The sequence below is a fragment of the Poecilia mexicana genome, unplaced genomic scaffold (assembly GCF_051168715.1).
Source record: "Poecilia mexicana isolate PSO_F unplaced genomic scaffold, ASM5116871v1 scaffold_17, whole genome shotgun sequence".
Classification (NCBI taxonomy): Eukaryota; Metazoa; Chordata; class Actinopteri; order Cyprinodontiformes; family Poeciliidae; genus Poecilia; species Poecilia mexicana.
Genome location: NW_028263386.1, coordinates 21,277,656 through 21,297,190, shown reverse-complemented (window position 1 = coordinate 21,297,190; position 19,535 = coordinate 21,277,656). Strand labels below are relative to the sequence as shown.

Genomic DNA, 19,535 nt, shown 5'->3' with positions numbered 1-19,535 from the left:
CCTGTCTTAACTCTTCGTCAGCCGTTTCATCTCTCTTGCCTGTTACCAACTTCTAAGCCGGTTCCTGACCGACGGTGATCCAGTTTGTTGCTTCGGGTCATCCGCCTGCTTTGTGACATCTTGTAACTTTTGTTTTGATTTTCCAACCACCGTGAAATCACTTTCTGCTTTCGGCTCTCCAAACATCGAGATGCTGAGTCTGGATTGTTGGGAGGAGATTTATATTGAGGACATACTGATCTTTATTCATGGCAACTTTTACTTTGGGAATTCTAAGGAAACTCTTTGCTTTGTGTCGGGAGCAACCTAACACATGGATCATATTAGGATTCACATTTACCGCAGCGCGCAGGATCTCTTCTTCTCTCAACAGATGGTTTCCCAGATGTCCCAAACAATCAGAAGATTTTCTCAGACAAGAAAAAGATTTTTGTGGATTTTTTTCAAGGCTGCTGCTGAACGCCTCTCTTTGGAGTTAGCTACTGCTGAAACAAGAGGATTATGATTTCACCATATCTGTTCTTGTCTGATAGCAAACCGGTCTTCATCTGTTCTGATGATGTGCTGGAATGAGGTCGTCTCATTTTGTGCCTATATATATATGTATATATATACATATATATATATATATATATATATATATATATATATATATACATATATATATATATATATATATATATATACATATATATATATATATATATATATATATATATATATATATATATATATATATATATATATTTTTTTTTTTTTTTTTTTTTTTTTTTTTTTTTTTTGCTTTTACACTTCAATAATGGAATATTTCACACTCCGAAATATTCCAAAAACAATATTTCGTATTCTTTGAAAACAATATTTGCTCCAATCAGATCAGCCGCGGTTTTTGCCTCCGTTGAAGTGGGTCGTCTGTTTCAGTGCATCAAGGCTTAATTGCTGTATCTTTAATGCTCAAACACCAGAGCGCTGACAGTTTTTCTCTTTAAACAAAGCAAAAATAAAGTGTAATTGTGGTGATGATGAATTGGCCCCTTCAGCTACATACTTTGTTTCTTTGTTGCTGCTGCAGATTTCCTAGTCAGCCTGCAAATGAATTCTCAGCGGTGGCCGTGTTTTCATCTTTTTCAAAGGAAAACTGTAACTAATTACATTCAGTCAATTGTTTTCTTCTTCCAAAAGATATTCTACTATTCACAGCTGTGCACTCTACAATAAGGGGGCTCAGGAGGTAGTTTAAGATATACTTCTGCTGCCACTTTGTACAATGCTTTATAGAAGCATCCCTGTTCTTTGAACTTTTCCACATTTCACCATGTTGCTGCCACACGCTTCCGTGTTTCCACTGAAAAATATGCACTTGTTAAAATGGTCTAGTGAAAGTCCGGACATAAATCCAACTGAGAATCAAAATTTAATGGATTAATGTTCTCCAGCTTCCAGTGAAACATGGTTCTTATAAACTGTTGGCTCAGAAAGGCTGAATATAAATGAGTTAATTTTAAAAACGATGCACAATTTTACTTCCACATGACAATTTTACGCTTGTTTGCGTCGGTCAGTCACAAAAAAATCTAAAACACAAAATAAAGTTTGAGGTTGTCATGTGACAAAACTTTATAAAAAATAAAATACTTTTACAAATTATAGTGAATTGAAAGGGCAGTATTATGTAAAATCAACCTCAAAATCAACAGTTTTTACCAAATCAAACACATCTGGAGTGTTGCTTTGATTCTTTCATTCAAGTTTGAGAAATCCTTTAATCTCCCACGGCAACCATTCTGGGGTGCCTAAACGCTTGCTCTCACAGAACACAGCCTATTTTCTGTGTACAAGTTTTCGCATTGCAGAGTACCACTGAGCTCCTTCAGACTAGCCAGCAGCAATTGGCAATCATCTGGTGGAACTGCACATCTACTGAGCTCTTTATACGGGTACTTCGCTGCGAATCCGACCGCAGACGCTTATAGATGAAGGTCTGCCAGGCAGCCGATCATGTTCCGCAGGCGTGACGTCACCAAAATCGAGGTCAGGAAGTGTGTTTGTTTGTAGCTGTGGATGATGTAGCCCATGTTCTTCACATCGCCGTGTTTGAAGTTCACAATCTGCAGCGATTGAAACCACATGTGATGTGTGAAGACCTGCGTTTTACTGTTCAAAGCTCATGCGCATTACGGAGTGTGTGTGTGTGCGTGTGCGCAGGTTGGTCGCCAGGTGGTCGACATTATCTTCTCTGTCTCCTCTTTCCCATATCTGTCTGCTGTAGTTGATGGTTGCAGTGTGGAGCAACAGATCTGTTCTCCCCCCACCACGGAGGGGGCGGCTGGAGGGGTTTAGCACAGATCAAAGAACAGGAACGATTTATGTGACTTTGCAGAAAAGGAACTGGGGGATTTGGTTAATTTGGTGGTCTTTAGTGCACAGACTCCCAGCCCTCATTTACCAAATCTCTAAATGAAAAGGCTACATTCAACTTCATGCAAAGTGGACCTTTCAAACAGACTGTGTCTCTTTAAAGACTGCAAGCTGCGTTAACTCTGCAGATGTTTGGAGTCTTGGAAGCCATTTTAAATTCAACGGGGCAATCTGTTTTCGATTAGCACTTGTGCCTCGCTGCATAATTCCCGGCTTCTTTTGTAAAACCATAAACACCAACATTTCTTCTTCTTTAATGTTCGAATATGTGGGATGAAGAAATCTGGAGCTTTTTGTTCTGGTTGCAGTTTAGCAAAAAAAAAAAGAAACAAAGAAAGATTAGCCGCTGCAGCAGCTGCAGATGATTTGACTAGTCCCTCCGCCTGCAGCTGTTCTATGTGAAACGCTTTTTCTGTTTTCAGATTGGCAGAACAAACTAAAAATGTTGTTATATTACTTTCTTCTGGAAGAAAAAAGCATTTTCTGGACGGCCTGACCCGGCTGCAGTGCGATTTGAATTTGTTCCACTGAATGCTAAAGCAGCCAAATTAATGCATTATCCTCTGTGAAACAAGCGGGTCTTTATGCTGTTTGGCAACTTTTCTCACTGCAGCGCCTTGTAAAAGTTTTAACACAACAGGGAAATATTTTCCATATATTATCACGCTGCGGCCTCATATTTTGTTGTATTTGGATGAGATTTCTTTTTCAGGATAGTGAGCCTGAACATACAACCAGAAGAATTAGAAACATCCGATCTGATTGAGATGAAGCTGTTTTGTAAAGAAGATGAGACTCAATTCAGTTTTTTATTATAGTTCTCTGAATGCATTTTCAAGGCACTTCTTTATATTTGTGTAAAACATCATGTTTTATCGGATCGTCCTGTCTTATAGGAGCATCTCTTCGCCTCATAGTGGCATAAATACCAACGACTAATTCTTAGCCTGCATGATTAATTTCATTTCAACAACTAGTCTTCAGAATCAAATCCAGCCTTTTTGTTAAACTCTTAGCAGAGTAGTCTTTAAATCCTCTGGGTTTTCTTCTGTGGCTTTGACTGTGTCAAAGTGAAACATGTTTTCATGCTGGCTGAACTTTAAGACTGCAGTAAGTGGAACTTTGTATGATCCTGAAGATGATCAAATAATCCTGGTCAATCTTCTGCAAAAAGGAGAAAAAAAATCTACGGAACAAAACTGTCATCCTGCTTTAAAAACTGTTTCACATTACTGCAACTGTTTTTTAGCAACAGTTCATAACAACACTACATTTACTGGAGAAGAAAAAAAAATCCACTGCCATCTTTTGAATTGATGTCAAGTTTTTCTTTTTCTTTCTTTCATTACAGAACAACGAGCTAGGGCCTCCTGGACCCAAAGGGGCCAAAGGTCACCGAGGGCCTGAGGGGAATCCGGTAAGATTACGCTGAACACTGTTCTGTGTGCATGAGCGTTCGTTGAGGGTCTTCTTTCTTGATTCAGGCATGGAAAAAATGGCAATATATTCATTAATACACAATGTTAAAAATGTAAAACAATATCTTTGATTTATGTGATTGACTGAAATCAATCTGTCATGTTATGCCGAAGTCTAATGAAAATTTAAAATGCACTCTTAACAGATTCAGTTTTTACATTCACAATACAAATGCAAATTTCGATCCCTAACTTCAAAACTGTTAACTTTATGCATTTAATACTTAATAAAATTGATGTTTAATCCCTCACAATAAGTTTTACATTTTAATTTTCACAATGATAAGTTTTAAATCAAAACTAAATAAATTTATTTATCCAAACATGAATTAGTTCACTTCTTCATCTAAGTAAAGGTCTTCTAAAAACATTGACACTCATTAGAAAATATCACGATTCATCAGGGCCTGTTGAAAATTTGTAAATTTTGTGTAGAAATCACCAGAGATCCAAAACGATAAAATGGTGATGCCATCGTATTATTTTCATTAATAATCAATCAACTTTATTTGTGAAGCTCATTTCAGCCACAAGGCAGATCATTATGAAAACATAAAATCATCGTAAACACATCATACAGCCACCATTTGTCAAAACCAGTGACATTTTGCGACATTTTGTCAATCGTCAAAATCATCAATACACCTCAAATATGTCGGTCGATGTCCCAAAACCAACTCCAAGCTGGTGGGTTTTTAGTTGTGATTTAAAGGAACTCAGTGTTTCAGCTGTTTTCCAGTTTTCTGGAAGTTTGTTCCAGATTTGAGGCACACAGTGACTCCATCCTGTTGACTGCGCTTACATATACACATTTTTTCCATCTGGCTAAATTTTAAATTGCCTCTTCTGCATTAAATTTCCTTGCTCTCAACATTTACAAACTTTTGATGTGAACCGCAACGTGAGCCGCCGTTTTTAACCGTAGTCTTTTTCAAGACAATACGGGCTGGGTGTTGTCCCTTAATAACACGGCTTCCTTTGAGCAAATTGTTACTTGGTAAAACCTCCGCTCGCAAAAATTAACAAAACCATCTCTGTTATTTTTGACTGTTCTTACATGGATGACGGTCAGACATGAGTTTCTTTCCTCATTTGCACCACCTGCATGTCAAGATCGTGGAGCTCAGTCCTGCGCGGTACATATGTCTGCATCGCATGTATCTTTAAGAGCAGAATGTTTTACTTACTCTTTCACAAACGTCTGTCATCAAGCGTAAAGAAATTCCTGCTGACTTCAAACCAATTAGTCCCCAAATAAAAAATAAAAAAACGTAATCTCCCGACTACTTCCTGTCGCCTTCTTTGTGTGGTTTTCATCAGTAGTAACACCCAGCTGTTGATTGCATGACTGTTGCATGAGTGTTTCCATTGCAGTTTTGCGAAATACGTCTATTTCGTTACAGCTGAAAAACCACCACATCTTAACACAAAAACATTTTATCAAAAAACTATTTTTTTCTAAATTGTCACTTCCATCGAGAGGATTAATTTTGATAATTTCAATTTTTTAACTAATGGAAACACAGCAAGTAAGGAGAGAATATTTATGCAAGAGGCATTCAGACCAACATCAAAAACATAGTTTTGAAGGAGAGCGGGGCATATTTTGAAAAAAAGGAGAGAAAAAAAACAAACTATGATGACATAAATTTGAGAAAGCACAAGACATTACATTTGAGTGAAATAAATGAATCCTCTTGAAGTGAAAATGTTTGCTCTCGAGTAAAGTCATAATCCATGGAGATAGATGTGCTGGATGTGGCTAGCATGACCAAAAGGCCTCGAGTTTTAGTGGTGAAGGAATCGGCCTTAAATATATGTACTTAGGTTTCAAAGTTTAGGATTAAAGCGAAGCATGTATTGTGTCAGAAACAGAAGTACACAGAGGCAACAGTCCCACCATATGGCACACACACAGCAGACAACCAGACCCCGTCCCAGAGGACAAATTGGGGACGGGACCCCAATTATCTGCATGATGTGTATTAAGCTGTTCCCTTTCTGACCAGAACCCTGCTTTATGTTGCCAAAATGTGTTGAACTCAGTTTAAATTGGTCATAAATATAAAATGTTCACACATAAAACTGTTAGCAATATTGTGAATGAACCAACAGTCAAACAATTAAACTCTAGTTTTGTGGATTTATTACATAGAATCACAATTTACGCTCTGTTTCTAGCTGAACATAGAAACTGTTCCTAGAGCGGATCCTGGAGGATGACTTCAAAATACTGAATATTTCTGTGTTTAATTGGCCTGATCTCACAGCAGACGTTTTCGTCAGAGACAGTTTTATGAACTGAAGATGACTTTCTCAATCACGATGGTATACAAAGTGAATTCCTGAGGAGCTGCTCATCCTAAATTACACACAGGGTTAGAGTAATGCATTATTCAGGGCGTGTCCGTGAGTTATGGCTCAGTGTAGCCCAATGAATTTGGCAATGTCCAAAATATGAGGCTTGAAAATAGTACACTACAAGCCAAAGGGGGCGTCAACAGATATAAACCCAAATTTAAGTGCCATGACCTCGATAAATGTAATCCTGCATGTAGCCATAAACTCAGCAGCAACTGAGAAACGAGGGGCTAATGTCAAATATATATATATCTATATCTATATATATATATATATAAATAAGAATAATAACATCGTATGGGACAGTAGTGAAAGTTTATAAAATAAAAACCACTTTCCCTGTTAGAGTTTTACTTTTCAGTGTAGCCTGACTTATCGATTTTTCTTTTACAGAAGAAAGAAGTTAGTAGTAAGTGGAAGTGGATAATCACACAAACCCAAAGTTTAAACTTGATGAAATTAATGAATTGAGCACAAAATTTGGAAATGTATGTACAAAGCATATACATTTTTTTTTTACCAAACAATATTCAAAACAGAAGTAGATAAAACAATCCAAACATCTTTCTCCATTTGAAATACATTTTAAAACCATTATGTTGAAGCGGTCTGTCGTTGAATAAGCTGATGTTTTGTTTCTTTTGTGTGTCTTTGAAACAGCTCTTGAATTCAAGTCTCAGTTGACTAGCTAATAGGTGGCAGATATAAGTTTACACTTCTTTCTGCTCTCTTGCATTCATGATTTCTTTTAGTTGTTACATGAACTATTCATAAACTATTTAAATAAACTACAAAAAAAATGCAGTTTAAAAGGAGAAGAAAAGTTATCCAAACATCCCTGTTTGAAATAAATGCCATTACGTGTTTGCAATAATTCTCTGTAAGTATTTAAAACTCCTCTGGAGGAATATTGGCCCAGTCTTTCTTTTGTAATTTTGCCAAATTCAGATGTAGACCTGTTTCCTGCTTGCACGAGCAAACTGTGTTTTAGCTTAATGACGCAAAATCATGATTGGACATTTTCCTTCAGGGTTTTCTGGTACAGAACTGATTTTATGAATCCATCCATTACGTCATGTCGTGATTTAGCGAACCAGAATAAATTTGTAAGAGGGAAAATAGTAATTCACATCATTGCAGCGTAAAATGATGTAAAATGTCAAACAACCCATAAGTGAACTCTATCCTATCGCAGTTCTCTTCCTCACTTTCCTGCCTCCTTTTTTCCTTCCTCCGCTCCGTTTATTATCTATTCTACATGTTGCATTGGGAAGAAGTCTGCACCATGTTTCTCTCCGCTACAAACAGCTGCACGTCTCTTTCTCTCTCATTCTCACCCCTCTCATGCATCATGTGTTTGTTCCTGCACAATGCGCTGGCGTCAGAAACGAATGCCCTCAAACTGAGTTTTAATAGCTGCTAAAGCAAAGCACATGGCGTTTCCTGCAGCTAACTGAAAAAGAAGAAACGCTGCCTGCGGTCGTAAACTTTTGGGAGATTCAAAGGTTGTTGCAGGACGACGGCGAATGCGTGGGCGTGGATGTGGGTTCGGTGATTGTGGGAATTTGGTTCGCAGTCACATGGGACGGTGGTTTTCCGAAGAAACCCCGAAAATAAAAAGATTTCTTACAAAACTTGCTCCGTCATCCAAAGTCAATCCAGACACACTTTTTATTTATTTATTTTGTCAGATAAATCCAGACATCTGTCGGGGGGTGTCTCTATCATTTTTTATCGCTCTTACTTTCTTTTTTTTTTCCCAGGGTCCTCCTGGGCCGCCTGGACCACCAGGAACTGATGTGAGTATCAAAAAAGAAAAAAGCTCTGTTAATTTATTGTGAACTCTTGACCTCATTCATGCCAGATGTGAGCGGACCTTTGAGTTCATTCCTCCTCCAGCCGGTGCTACTTTCGAATCAGAACCTGATACGATGCGTTCAGTCCAAGCTCCACATTCAATTTCCTGAGCTCTAAAACACGTCCAGGTCTCGGTCTTCTCAGCACAACGTCGTCATTGTCATGTCCTGTTTTTCTTTCGGAGGAGCTTGAAACTCTCTGGGATCTCTGCCTGTGTTTTGAATTTGAATGCAATGTGACATGATGTGGCCGTAGCGTAACCCACGCTCCGTCTCTCCCCACAGGAATGTGAAATTCTGGATATCATCATGAAGCTGTGCTGTAAGTTAGAGGCTCGGCTTTCACGTTCGCTCGTCTCGGGTTGCGCTCTGTTTTTCTTCTTCTATGGTGAATAACGTTGACTTTGTTCCTCCTTCCATCCCGCTTCCAATCGTTTCCTAGCTTGTTGCGGTGAGTTTGGAAGTTGCACCTTACATCTTGTTCTCGGTGGGCACGTTGTAGCTTATTCTTTATGATTTTATGTGTGTGTGTGTGTTTTCCAGAGTGCAAGTGCGCCCCTGTGGACCTGGTGTTCGTTGTGGACAGTTCAGAGAGTATCGGGGCGACAAACTTTGCTCTTGCCAAAGATTTCATCATCACAGTTATTGACAGACTGATTAAAGACCATCAAGTGAAGGTAACGCCTTTCACACATTTGCAAATCCTCCGACATAAAGAAGAGCAGCTTCTAAACCCCCCAAAAAATCAACTAGGCAGTGGAGCAGTGGCAGGTGTTAAATAATTTCAAAATAAAAGAACTTCCCATTTGATTCAGTCCAAAAATTGTCCCATTTCTGTTGGCTTTGCTTTTCACATCAAATCACATCTATATTTTTAATATTCTTTCTTAATACTTTTCTAAATGATGTACAGCATTTAGTAAAGTCTGTTTACATATGGAATTGGATGATTTGGACCAGGACCTGAGAGATATCAGAATTAACTTGGACTTAAGACTTTTAAAGGCATTTAAAGAATTTACACTTGCCTTGTATTTGGCGCTCAAAGACTTCAGATTTTACTTAGACTCACTCCTGGGAGGAGACTTGAGACTTGACATGGACTTACCTCAAGAGAATTTTAACTTTATTTGGATTTCCTCGTAAACGACTTAGACCTGCCTATTAAACACTTGCGAGTTGATTTTCACTGGTCTCTGTAAGACTTTGAGACGGATTTGCCTTTCGAAGAGTTGAGATTTCACTTTTACTCGGACCAGAAAGACTCGAGGCTCGATTGGACTTGGACAAAATTACACATTTATGGATGTGACTCACAGGACGGCATTGTTTTCATATTTTCCGTTTCATGCCAAACCTCAGTGGGATGCCCTGCATCTGACCTTTGTGGAGTAAGTTGCTTACATAAACCTTTTCAATGACTGTTTTTCTGGGGTTTTAAGAAAAAAAAAAAACTCTGAGGTCAGATGCTCAGAATAGAAAGTAAGAATGAAACATATTGTTCTCTCGTGCTTTCTTTTCTTTTCTTTTGAGAACACACTTTTATGTCTTTCCAGTGACTCTCCTCTTCCACTTTGGATGCAATTAGTCAGGAAGGGTGTGACGCTGAAATGTTGACAGAGCAAAATGAATGCCTGCAGACACAACACACACTCGCACACACACACAGAGTAGATCAAAACACTCATTCACACTTCAATGTTTTCCTTTCCAGTTCTCGGTGAACGAATCCACCGTCGGTGTTGTCCAGTACAGCGGATCACAATCCCAACAAATCGTGAAGCTAACAACCACCCTCCCCGAGTTTAAACAGTGAGTTCGCAAACACACACAACCAGATGCTTCCCGCCTTTTCTTATCACTCAATTTGTGGCTTTCTGTTTGACTCTGCGGTTTTTTGACTATTTTAATTTCCTGGCGTCTTTCCTAATGTGAAAACGAGTAGTTTCAGCATGTCACACTATGTTTGTTTTCTTTCCGAGAACGAGATGAGTTAAGGCCTAATCGCCATTAGCCGTGTTCTGCCTTGCTAAGCGTGCCTAGAAATTAGTGGAACTGGTCCTAGAGTAAAACTACCTGCGCTGTGTCCGAATCCACAGGCAAATATTAGCATGTATATTATATACATCTGCAATGATCGAGCTATGATTTCCAGGATTCATTGACATTTTCTCCATAACTTTGGCTGTATCGATGTAAACAGCATAAAACCATTTTTGCTTCAGATTTTGCTTTGGAATTAAATGAGGTATTGTTTTGTTTTTGACAGGCATTTTGAATGAAAGTCGTGCCGGTTTGGTGTGTTATTTTGTGCTACCAGCTGTTTCCATTGACCATAAAATTGCACAGACTGGAATTATGATCTGGATGAGGTTGTTTTTCAGCCATATTGAAATTACAGGATTTTGCAAAACTGCAATGGAAACACTTTTTCATTGGCATCACACGAGTCACGTAATCTACAACCCCTTGTCTTTTGAATCTTGTGTGCAGCTAAAATCGGGTCTCTTTCATTCCCTTCCTTATCATTGACACAGCATCAGCTCGTGTTAAACAGAAACCTGTAGAAGAGCGGATTTGCGAGAACGGAACGTTACTTGAAACGGCTTCAAAAAGCTTGACGAAGTGCGTCGTTGCATCTGTGAAACGCCATTGATCTTGCCGATGAAGCTTCCTGGTGGAAATGCGTGTGTTTCTGATTTTCAGGGAAGTGAGAGACATGCGCTGGCTGGCTGAGGCCACTTACACAGGCGAGGCCCTGGAAGTCACTCTGAAGACCATAATCAGCGATATGACGAAAGAGAACAAAGTGGCTCTCGTCCTCACTGACGGACGCTCTGACATTACCAGAGACAGTACTCCCCTCGATGTGCTCTGCGGGCATGGCGTCTTGGTGAGTGAAGTTAGGTGACACATGCAAGGGGAATTTTGTACTTTCCTATGTTCTTATGCGCTAACCGTACGTTTTCTTGCCTCAACGCCAGGTGGGCAGTTTAGGAATTAAGGACTACTCAGGCCGTGAGCCTAACCAGGAACAGCTTCACTCTGTGGCGTGTGCCAACGACAAGAAACCAGGGTTTCCCATTGTCCTGGATAATTTTGGTGTTCTGCTGGAGGACAGCTTCCTGCAGAATATCACGGCCAGGATCTGTCAAGGTACAACACAGCTAAACATTTGCCGCCATTTATTTCATATGCTGAATATTCCCAAATGAGTTTTATTAAACGACTGTTGCTTTTCTTGTGTGTTTGGTTTTTGCAGCAAGGAAATGCCCGGACTACAAATGTCCTAGTAAGTTTTTCTCATTTTTATTATTTCCTTTGCAAGACTTCCACAGTAGGGTTCAAAACGAGAATTTTTTTCTCCCCAAACTTAAAAGTATTCATTGAGATTTTATGATACAACACCACAAATTATTGTTTTATTGTGAAGTGGAAGGAAAGGGTGCCTTTTAAACGCTTTAACAAGTTTTGTACTAATAAAGCATGTTGCGCTTTTTGTGTTCTGTGCTCTTATGCAAGAAAAGAAAACTCATTGAAATCTTGGTTCTACTTCTGCCACAAGCAAAACATGTGGATGAAATGAAAATAGAATTTTTTATTTTTTAGTTACTCTTCTAATTACCCTTAACCCACTATACCTGTCGTTCCGCAGCAGTTTCATGCTGTGGAAATATTTTGTTCCTCAGCAGAGACAGGGATGCTGTCCATTCAGTCAGTCATCTTTCTTTTCTGTCACGGCACCACTGAAAACAGCCATTGTCAAATGTTTTCCTGATCGTTTCCTCTCTTGTTTTTTCTGTTTTTCATTGCAGTCAAATTCTCTCAGAGCACCAACATTTTGGTGTTGATGGACAGCTCAGCCAGTGTGGGCCAGAAGAACTTTGAGATAAGCAAGACCTTCGTCAAGCGCCTGGCCGAACGTTTCCTCACCGCAGAGAAAGAGACAGGCGTCGTGGTCAAAGTGGCCGTGGGCCAGTACAGCCAAAGAACCCCCCGCCTAGAGCAGTCTCTGACCCACAACTACACCGTGCTGGCGCCTAAAATCGAAGAGGCCCAGTTCCAAAACGAAGGCACCGACGTTCTGCAGGCCATGCAGTTCGCCATTAGCTCCCTGCCCAGCCGCGGCGACGCGTCTGGGTCCAGGAGGAAGCTGGTGCTGTTCTCCGACGGCCGGTCTCAAAGAGTCACCGGAGCCGTCCTGGAGAAGCGAGTCCGCGAGGTTGCGGACGCCGGTATCGAGCTCTTCGTCATCTCGGTGGGAAGCCAGGTCAACGAGGCCAACCTCCTCACTCTGGTGAGCAGAGGGCAGCAGCAAGACATCAGCTACGGCCAGCGCCACCTGTTCCGCGTTACCGACTACCCGTCCCTCCTCCGCGGGGTCTTCCACCAAACCGTCAGCCGCAGAGTCTCTTTGTCCCAGAGCGTGAACTAAAAAAGGACGTACACCCTTTAGATCTTTTTAGACCAATTATGAATATTCAGTCTCACTCATTTACAATACACTGTGTTCAAGTATGTTTGAAATCATGAGAAGGTAGTGTCAGATAAATGTAAATATGTTTTGAGAATGACTCTTTTACTTTGAGCTGACCCTCCAAGGCAGACTATCTTAGTCTCTATACACCACTATTCAATGAATCTGACAGTACACGGATGAAATCTTTCTGCCTCGAGTTAGAACTCAAAGTAGAACGGTCCAAATCCAAAGGAGTGTACTACGGTCCTGGAGAGTCGTCAATGATAGCCACATTTTTGCTTACTCTACTCTACGTCTGGACCGGTTTCTCCTCAGGTACTCTGTACTTCTCTACTTTGCTTTGACTTGATTCAACCAATGAAACTTCAAACAGAGAGGCTTAATGAACCTTCGCTTGGCTCTCCAGGACCGGAGCTATGGCTGGTTATGGTAAATGCTGGAGCCATGTTCAAATGTGTTCTGCCACCATAGCGCAAATTTAAAGAGAGCAGCCCTGGTTAGGTCCACACATCTGGTTCCTGGCTGACTTATCGCTTTGTTTTTTAGTTCTAATGACATCTATTGGAGAGGTTCATAGGGGAAAATGATGCAACAGCACTGTGTTGGAAAGTCAATCACCTACAAAACAGCAGGATGTGGCAGTAGACGGGCCCTTTTTTTAAACTGGCACTAACGAAGACAGCTAGACTCAACATGTGTGTGTGCAAATTCTTGGCTGATTGTTTCATCAACAGTTTTACTGGAGTCAATGTGTTTTCTGGCCTTTTTGGACAAACAGCAGTATGAACACACTCAAACCAGTGAGATAGAAAACATCTGTCACTTAAAAGTTGAGAAGAAACCTGAAGGGCCTCTAGAGGCCCCCGGAGGCCCGTCTCAGCCGATCCTCATGCCTGCTGGTTTCATGTGATTTACAGTGACCAGTGGGTCCGAGTGCTTCTGAACTGTTGTTTTTATCCACGGTGCTATTACCCGCTGTGTATCAGCCTCTACACAAACTGTCCAAGAAGATATTTTTTTAACTGCAAACACAAAACCTCTGTGATGTTGTAAGATCTCCTCCAATAAAGGTTGTTACACCCAAGTCTTCCTGCTCAATTTGTTTCTGAACCATTATCAAAGGAAAAGGGTAATTTACGCCATAAAAGCAGCTCTAGCATCAAATCAGAAAAGGCAAGAAAAATCATACTTTTAGTGTAATATAGCACAGCAGGTTAGCGCTTTCGGATAGAAAATGCTGAAAAAGCTATAATGGTGACTTTATGTGACCATTTTTATATAATCTAGTCAAATTCCTACATATGGAATGTAAATATTGACCTGCCTGCATCATGGAGAACAGAATTTCATCTTTAAAAAAAACCTTTTCTTTATGTAGTTTTGTTTATTTACAAAATAACTTGTTTGCACACAAATGATAACTTGTGGGGGGGAAAAGCACTTAAGTAACATTAGAGATCATTAAAAAAAAAAAAAACATGTCCATTTTCCATCAAGAAAAGGACGTAATTCCCACGATATGATCATGGATGGGTGAATGGAGTGTAGGAGGTTAAAATTTCTTCCCTCATTTGATCCCATTGGAACAGTAATTTTCTCCTACAGATGCAGGTTAGCCACTTTTATAAGTCCACTCATCTCACTTTTCATTTTTGACCACCACATTATGATGATCAGAGTTTAGGTTTGGTCAAGTTATCTGCAATCTTTTTTAAAAAATGATTCCCACATCTTTCCTTCTAGAAAAACACTTAGCACTTTTGATAACTGAATCATGCAGTAAAAATTAGCTATTATGTGGTGCTACAATCAATCAATCAAATCAAATTTTATTTGTATAGCACATTTCGGCATCAAGGCATTTCAAGGTGCTTTACATAATTAAAAACAAAATAAAAACAGCATGTGACATTGAATAAACAGTAAGAAAGAGAAAGAGATTTTGGAATTGTTACGGAATTTAAGCGCCTGTCGTCGCTGGACTCCGCCGTCCGTTTAACACGGGTATTATCCAGGCCCCGTCGCCTAACAGGACAAGGTCTCCAACCTTGCAGCACCAGGCTCTGTCCACCTGTCACACGGATGTTTGTGCACGTCTTGAAAAAAAATAAATCATAATTTACATAGAAATAAAAAGAAATTAATAAATAGATAAAAAGAAGAGATAAAAACATCAGATAAAAACATAAAAACATCAAAAACATCAAAAACATCGAAGACATCAAAACCCACACTCTAATCCTAATTTAGCCATAAGCAACAGGTGGGTTTTAAGTTGAGATTTAAAGGCACCCAGTGTTTCAGCTGTTTTACAGTTTTCTGGAAGTTTATTCCAAATTTGTGGTGCATAGAAACTGAATGCTGCTTCTCCTCGTTTGGTTCTGGTTCTGGGGATGCAGAGCAGAACCAGAACCAGAAGATCTGAGGAGTCTAGATGGTTGGTACAGCAATAACAGATCTTTAATGTATTGTGGTGCTAAGCCGTTCAGTGATTTATAAACTAACAACAGTATTTAAAGTCTATTCTCTGAGCTACAGGGAGCCAGTGTAGGGACTTTAAAACTGGTGTTATGTGCTCTATCTTCCTGGTTTTAGTGAGAACCCGAGCAGCAGCGTTCTGGATCAGCTGCAGCTGTTTGATTGATTTATTAGTCAGACCTGTGAAGACGCTGTTGCAGTAATCAATGCGGCTAAAGATAAACGCATGGATGAGTTTCTCTAGATCGCGCTGAGACATTAGTCCTCTAATCCTGGAGATGTTCTTCAGGTGATAGAAGGCCGACTTTGTGACTGTCTTAATGTGGCTCTGAAGGTTCAGATCAGAGTCCATCACTACTCCCAGGTTTCGGGCTGATCGCTGGTTTTTAGTTGTAATAACTGAAGCTGTGCATTGATTCTAGTTCGCTCCTCTTTAGGTCCAAAGATAATAACTTCAGTTTTGTTTCTGTTCAGCTGGAGAAAGTTTTGGCACATCCACACATTTATCTGTTCAGTGATTGGATGGGTTTAGAGTCACCCGGTGATATTGTGATGTAGAGCTGTGTATCATCCCCGTAGTTATGATAGCTAATCTTATTTTCTGTTATAACCTGAGCCAGTGGGAGCATATAAATATTAAAAAGAAGTGGTCCTAGAATTGAACCTTGGGGTACCACATGTGACCCTTGACCTCTCTGATGAGAAGTTTCCGATTGAAACAAAGAAATCCCTGTTCTTTATGTAAGATTCAAACCAGTGGAGCACTGGACCGGTGAGTCCGACCCAACTCTCCAGTCGATTCAGTAAAATGTCGTGGTCAACAGTGTCAAAAGCTGCACTGAGGTCCAACAGAACCAGCACTGTGGTTCTTCCACAGTCTGTATTTATATGGATGTCATTGAACACTTTTACAAGGGCCGTCTCCGTGCTGTGGTGAGCACGAAAACCAGACTGGAAGGAGTCAAAGCGATTCGTTATTGTTAGGAAGTTATTTAATTGTTTAAAAACTGCTTTTTCAATAATTTTGCTGATGAATGGGAGGTTGGAGATCGGCCTGTAATTCTGCAGTAGTGATTTGTCTAGATTGTTCTTTTTTATCAGTGGTTTAATAACTGCTGTTTTCAAAGCCTGGGGGAAAACACCTGAAGACAGCGATGAGTTCACTATTTGGATCAGATCATTAGCAACAACAGGCAGGACTTTCTTAAAGAAATGTGTGGGTTACAGGGTTCAGCCTTAGGGCCTTTTCTGTTCCTTGTGAGTATATTTCCTTTTGGATGGATAATCATGCTTGTTAAAAACATTTCCTACGTGTGCAACCCACAGAGTTTTATGAGTGTTTTTTTTTCTCAGATCAACTTCTTCTAGCATAAAGAAGTGATTAATAACAACCATCTACAACTCTAACGCGTAAAAGCCTCAAATCTTTATACCTCGTAGTAGCTTCCTCTCTGTCAAGCTCTATTGAGTCTCCATATTGTGTTGAAAATGTTCAGAACCCTGCTTTAAGGTTTTCATCTGAATCATCTCACCCTCATAAAACCCCATTCAGTGAACCCATTTTAGCATCCCTGTACTGGTTAGTTTATGACAGTACAGGGAAGCTAATAAACTAACCATCATAAATGCTTACATGTTGCATATGAAGCATCATGTGAGCATTTAGCCCTGCTTTAGTTGGTCTAGCTTTGATCATAAGTAACATTATTACAAATGATGTCGACATTTCCAGTAAATTGGCGCTACGATAGGCTGGCTCTGTTGTTAATATCCAAAACAAAAGGAACGCGCTTCCGTTCTGACCTCCGTGGCGGCCATCTTGGATATTAAACTTTGACCTGCATTGGCTCAATGGGCGTCCTTATTCTGCTTCCGACTGGGATATCAATGAATTTCTTTAAAAAGCTGGTAAATAATCGACTTTTCTTGCAGCAGGTGATGATTTATCTAGTTCTGCCACCACTCACTACTCTAGGATTTGTTCCTTTAGGAATGATTTTCTTATTTCTTGCCATTCGTATAACGTGTCGTTCAGTTTATACTTGAGAATCTCAAGATGCAAAACTGACATTTAAACATGTCTCCTTTAGATAAAATGGAAAATCACGTCCACGTTTCCCCTGCTGTGTTGGCAATTTTCAGTGCGGCTGCCTCGGACTCACAACGGCGGGTATCTGCCCGTGAATCTCTCGGCCTGCAGCGGCGTTTTAAAACACCAATTTCAGGGTTTCTGCGTTGCATCACAGCTGACTTCTCTAACTCTTGTACAAATGCCAAGAAGAAATTTCTCCCGCGGAGATAAAATATGCTTACAACACAATTAGTACTCCTACATCATTGTTTTTGCCAATCAGATTTATGTAACTGCAAATATAAATAAATCGTTTTATTCTCAGCAGGACACATGGTTTATATTACACATCAGACTGGAACTGCGACTCTCAACTTTTCTCCCTTTGATCCCGATTTTTCAGTCACTGCTTAATCTGGACGTTATGCAGATGTGCGTGCGCGCGCCCTCGACTGCTGCACGTCTGCACTCTTGATTCATGTCTTCCTATGTCCGCGTTGTTGTCCTTTGGGCCCCAAATCCACTTATCGCATCGGCCTCTGCATTATGTGTTTGTGTGACTGTGCACATACTGGCGCACGGGTGTGTCCGCTCGAGCGCCGCATGTTTTCTGTGCGTGATTTACGGCGCCCGTATAAGGTCCGCGTGCATGCGGCTCGGTTTCTGAAGCCGTGTGAGTTTGTTCTTTATAAAATTTGCTTTGGCTCCCCCGCAGCTTTTCCTCGTAATTTCAGCTGAACGGAGCAGTTGCCGCTAAAAAAAAAACTGCTCTGAAATCTTACTGTGAGTCCCACAGTGCAACCATTTTCCTGCAAAATTCTCTGGAAATCACATAAATTTGCCACATGGATCTGATTTTAAATTTCCACGGTACTCCGCACAGACTGGTGTGAATGTGTGTGTGTGTGTGTGTGTGTGTGTGTGTGTGTGTGTGTGTGTGTGTGTGTGTGTGTGTGTGTGTGTGTGTGCGTGTGTGTGTTTGATGCACTGGAGATAACTGCTCCCAGCTGTCTTGTCTGAGCAGAAACCACATCTGGAGAAAGAAGCAGCAGAAAAACAGGGTCAGTGTTAACCTAACCGAATGTTTCATTCCGCTATCTCGATGTTTTTAGGTTAAACTAGATTCTCAGATTCAAATTTCATCCATCGCGTCCGTACAAAGCAAGTATCAGATGTACAAAGAACTTGCAAGAGGCCTCAAAAGTTGTTGCTTTGATTTGATCTGTGTCTTAATTCTCGTCTGCTTGTGCAATTTTCTGCCTGAAGTAAGTCAAGGTTTTGAAGATTTTCAGTACAAGAAAAAAAAAAAAGCTGTTCTGGCAATATGTGCAGAAATGAGATGTTTATAATTCTGCAGAAATCCCCCTCCTCATCCCACTCCTTCCCGTCCTTCCCCGGACTGAAACACTATTTAGCTCCATGTGGAAGAAATAAAAAAAAAGAGAGAAAAATTAAATGGAAAAAAAAAATATATAAAGAAGCTGTGTGTGAGAGAGACAGAGGGAAGCAGAAGCAGAAACTGCTTTGGGAGGAAGGTCATTCCTATTCCGTGAGTCACCGCTTTCAGAGAGACCAGAACACCCCCTCTTCTCTTTTCCCCTCCATCTCTCCACCTCCACCATATCTCTCCATCTCACAGCGCTCAACTCGTCTATCCTTCTCTTTTTAAGGAAAAACCCTTCCGCAGCAGAGATAGAGAAAGGATCTTCATGGTAATAACTCTGGTTTGCATCTGGCCTTCTTCTTATCCCCTTTCCTGTCTTAGAGTTTCTTTCTTTCGTTCTGTCTTTTTTTTTTTTCCATCTCCACATTTGGCAAGAAAGCTCTCTGAAACTCAAGGCTGAGTCAACCTAGTTCACACAAAGTTTTTGTTTCTTCAAGCTTTACGTACTATTTCCATTTGTATTTTCCCCTTTGAGGCACAAAAGTATTCATACCCCTCGAATTTTTTCAAATGCCATGCTGGGGAAAGCTGGTCATAATTGCCCACCACCTCCAACCCCATTCACCCACCTTCCTCAAATTAAGCGAAATTATGTCAATTTTGCTGCGTTTGTGGAGCAAACTTTTTTGTTTGTGCTGCCATCGCTTAAAGATATGGATAAATGTTTCCAGAGGTCGTCAAAGGTCAACCAGCCAGTACGCATTTACGAAATCAAACATTTTTGGTGTCAACTGACTGTGCTACAAAAATTTTAGCTGCACAAACACATCACAATTAATTTATATTAGCTTCATTTGATTTTGTTAATGTCACCTCTGGACACTTTTTTAAAAAAACATTTAAAATTATAACAGCACAAACAAAGAATGTTGCTGCACAAATATAAAACAATTGATTGACACCATATTTTGATTGATTTTGTAAACGTGGAGTTGACCTTTGATGACCT

The 19,535-nt window shown here is 40.1% G+C and overlaps 1 protein-coding gene across 1 annotated transcript in view; it reads left to right on the top strand.

The window, feature by feature from the left end:
- The window catches only part of col6a1 (collagen, type VI, alpha 1), a 34,839-nt gene extending 21,162 nt beyond the window's left edge, over window positions 1-13,677 (top strand). Inside the window, exons 26-35 of the mRNA XM_015011024.2 lie at window positions 3,770-3,835; window positions 8,021-8,056; window positions 8,399-8,435; window positions 8,556-8,564; window positions 8,657-8,790; window positions 9,828-9,925; window positions 10,820-11,006; window positions 11,098-11,269; window positions 11,376-11,405; window positions 11,929-13,677. Coding sequence (XP_014866510.1) covers window positions 3,770-3,835; window positions 8,021-8,056; window positions 8,399-8,435; window positions 8,556-8,564; window positions 8,657-8,790; window positions 9,828-9,925; window positions 10,820-11,006; window positions 11,098-11,269; window positions 11,376-11,405; window positions 11,929-12,548 — 1,389 coding nt within the window. The 3' untranslated portion in view covers window positions 12,549-13,677. The remainder of the gene's footprint in view (window positions 1-3,769; window positions 3,836-8,020; window positions 8,057-8,398; window positions 8,436-8,555; window positions 8,565-8,656; window positions 8,791-9,827; window positions 9,926-10,819; window positions 11,007-11,097; window positions 11,270-11,375; window positions 11,406-11,928) is intronic.
- Window positions 13,678-19,535: the final 5,858 nt, after the last annotated feature.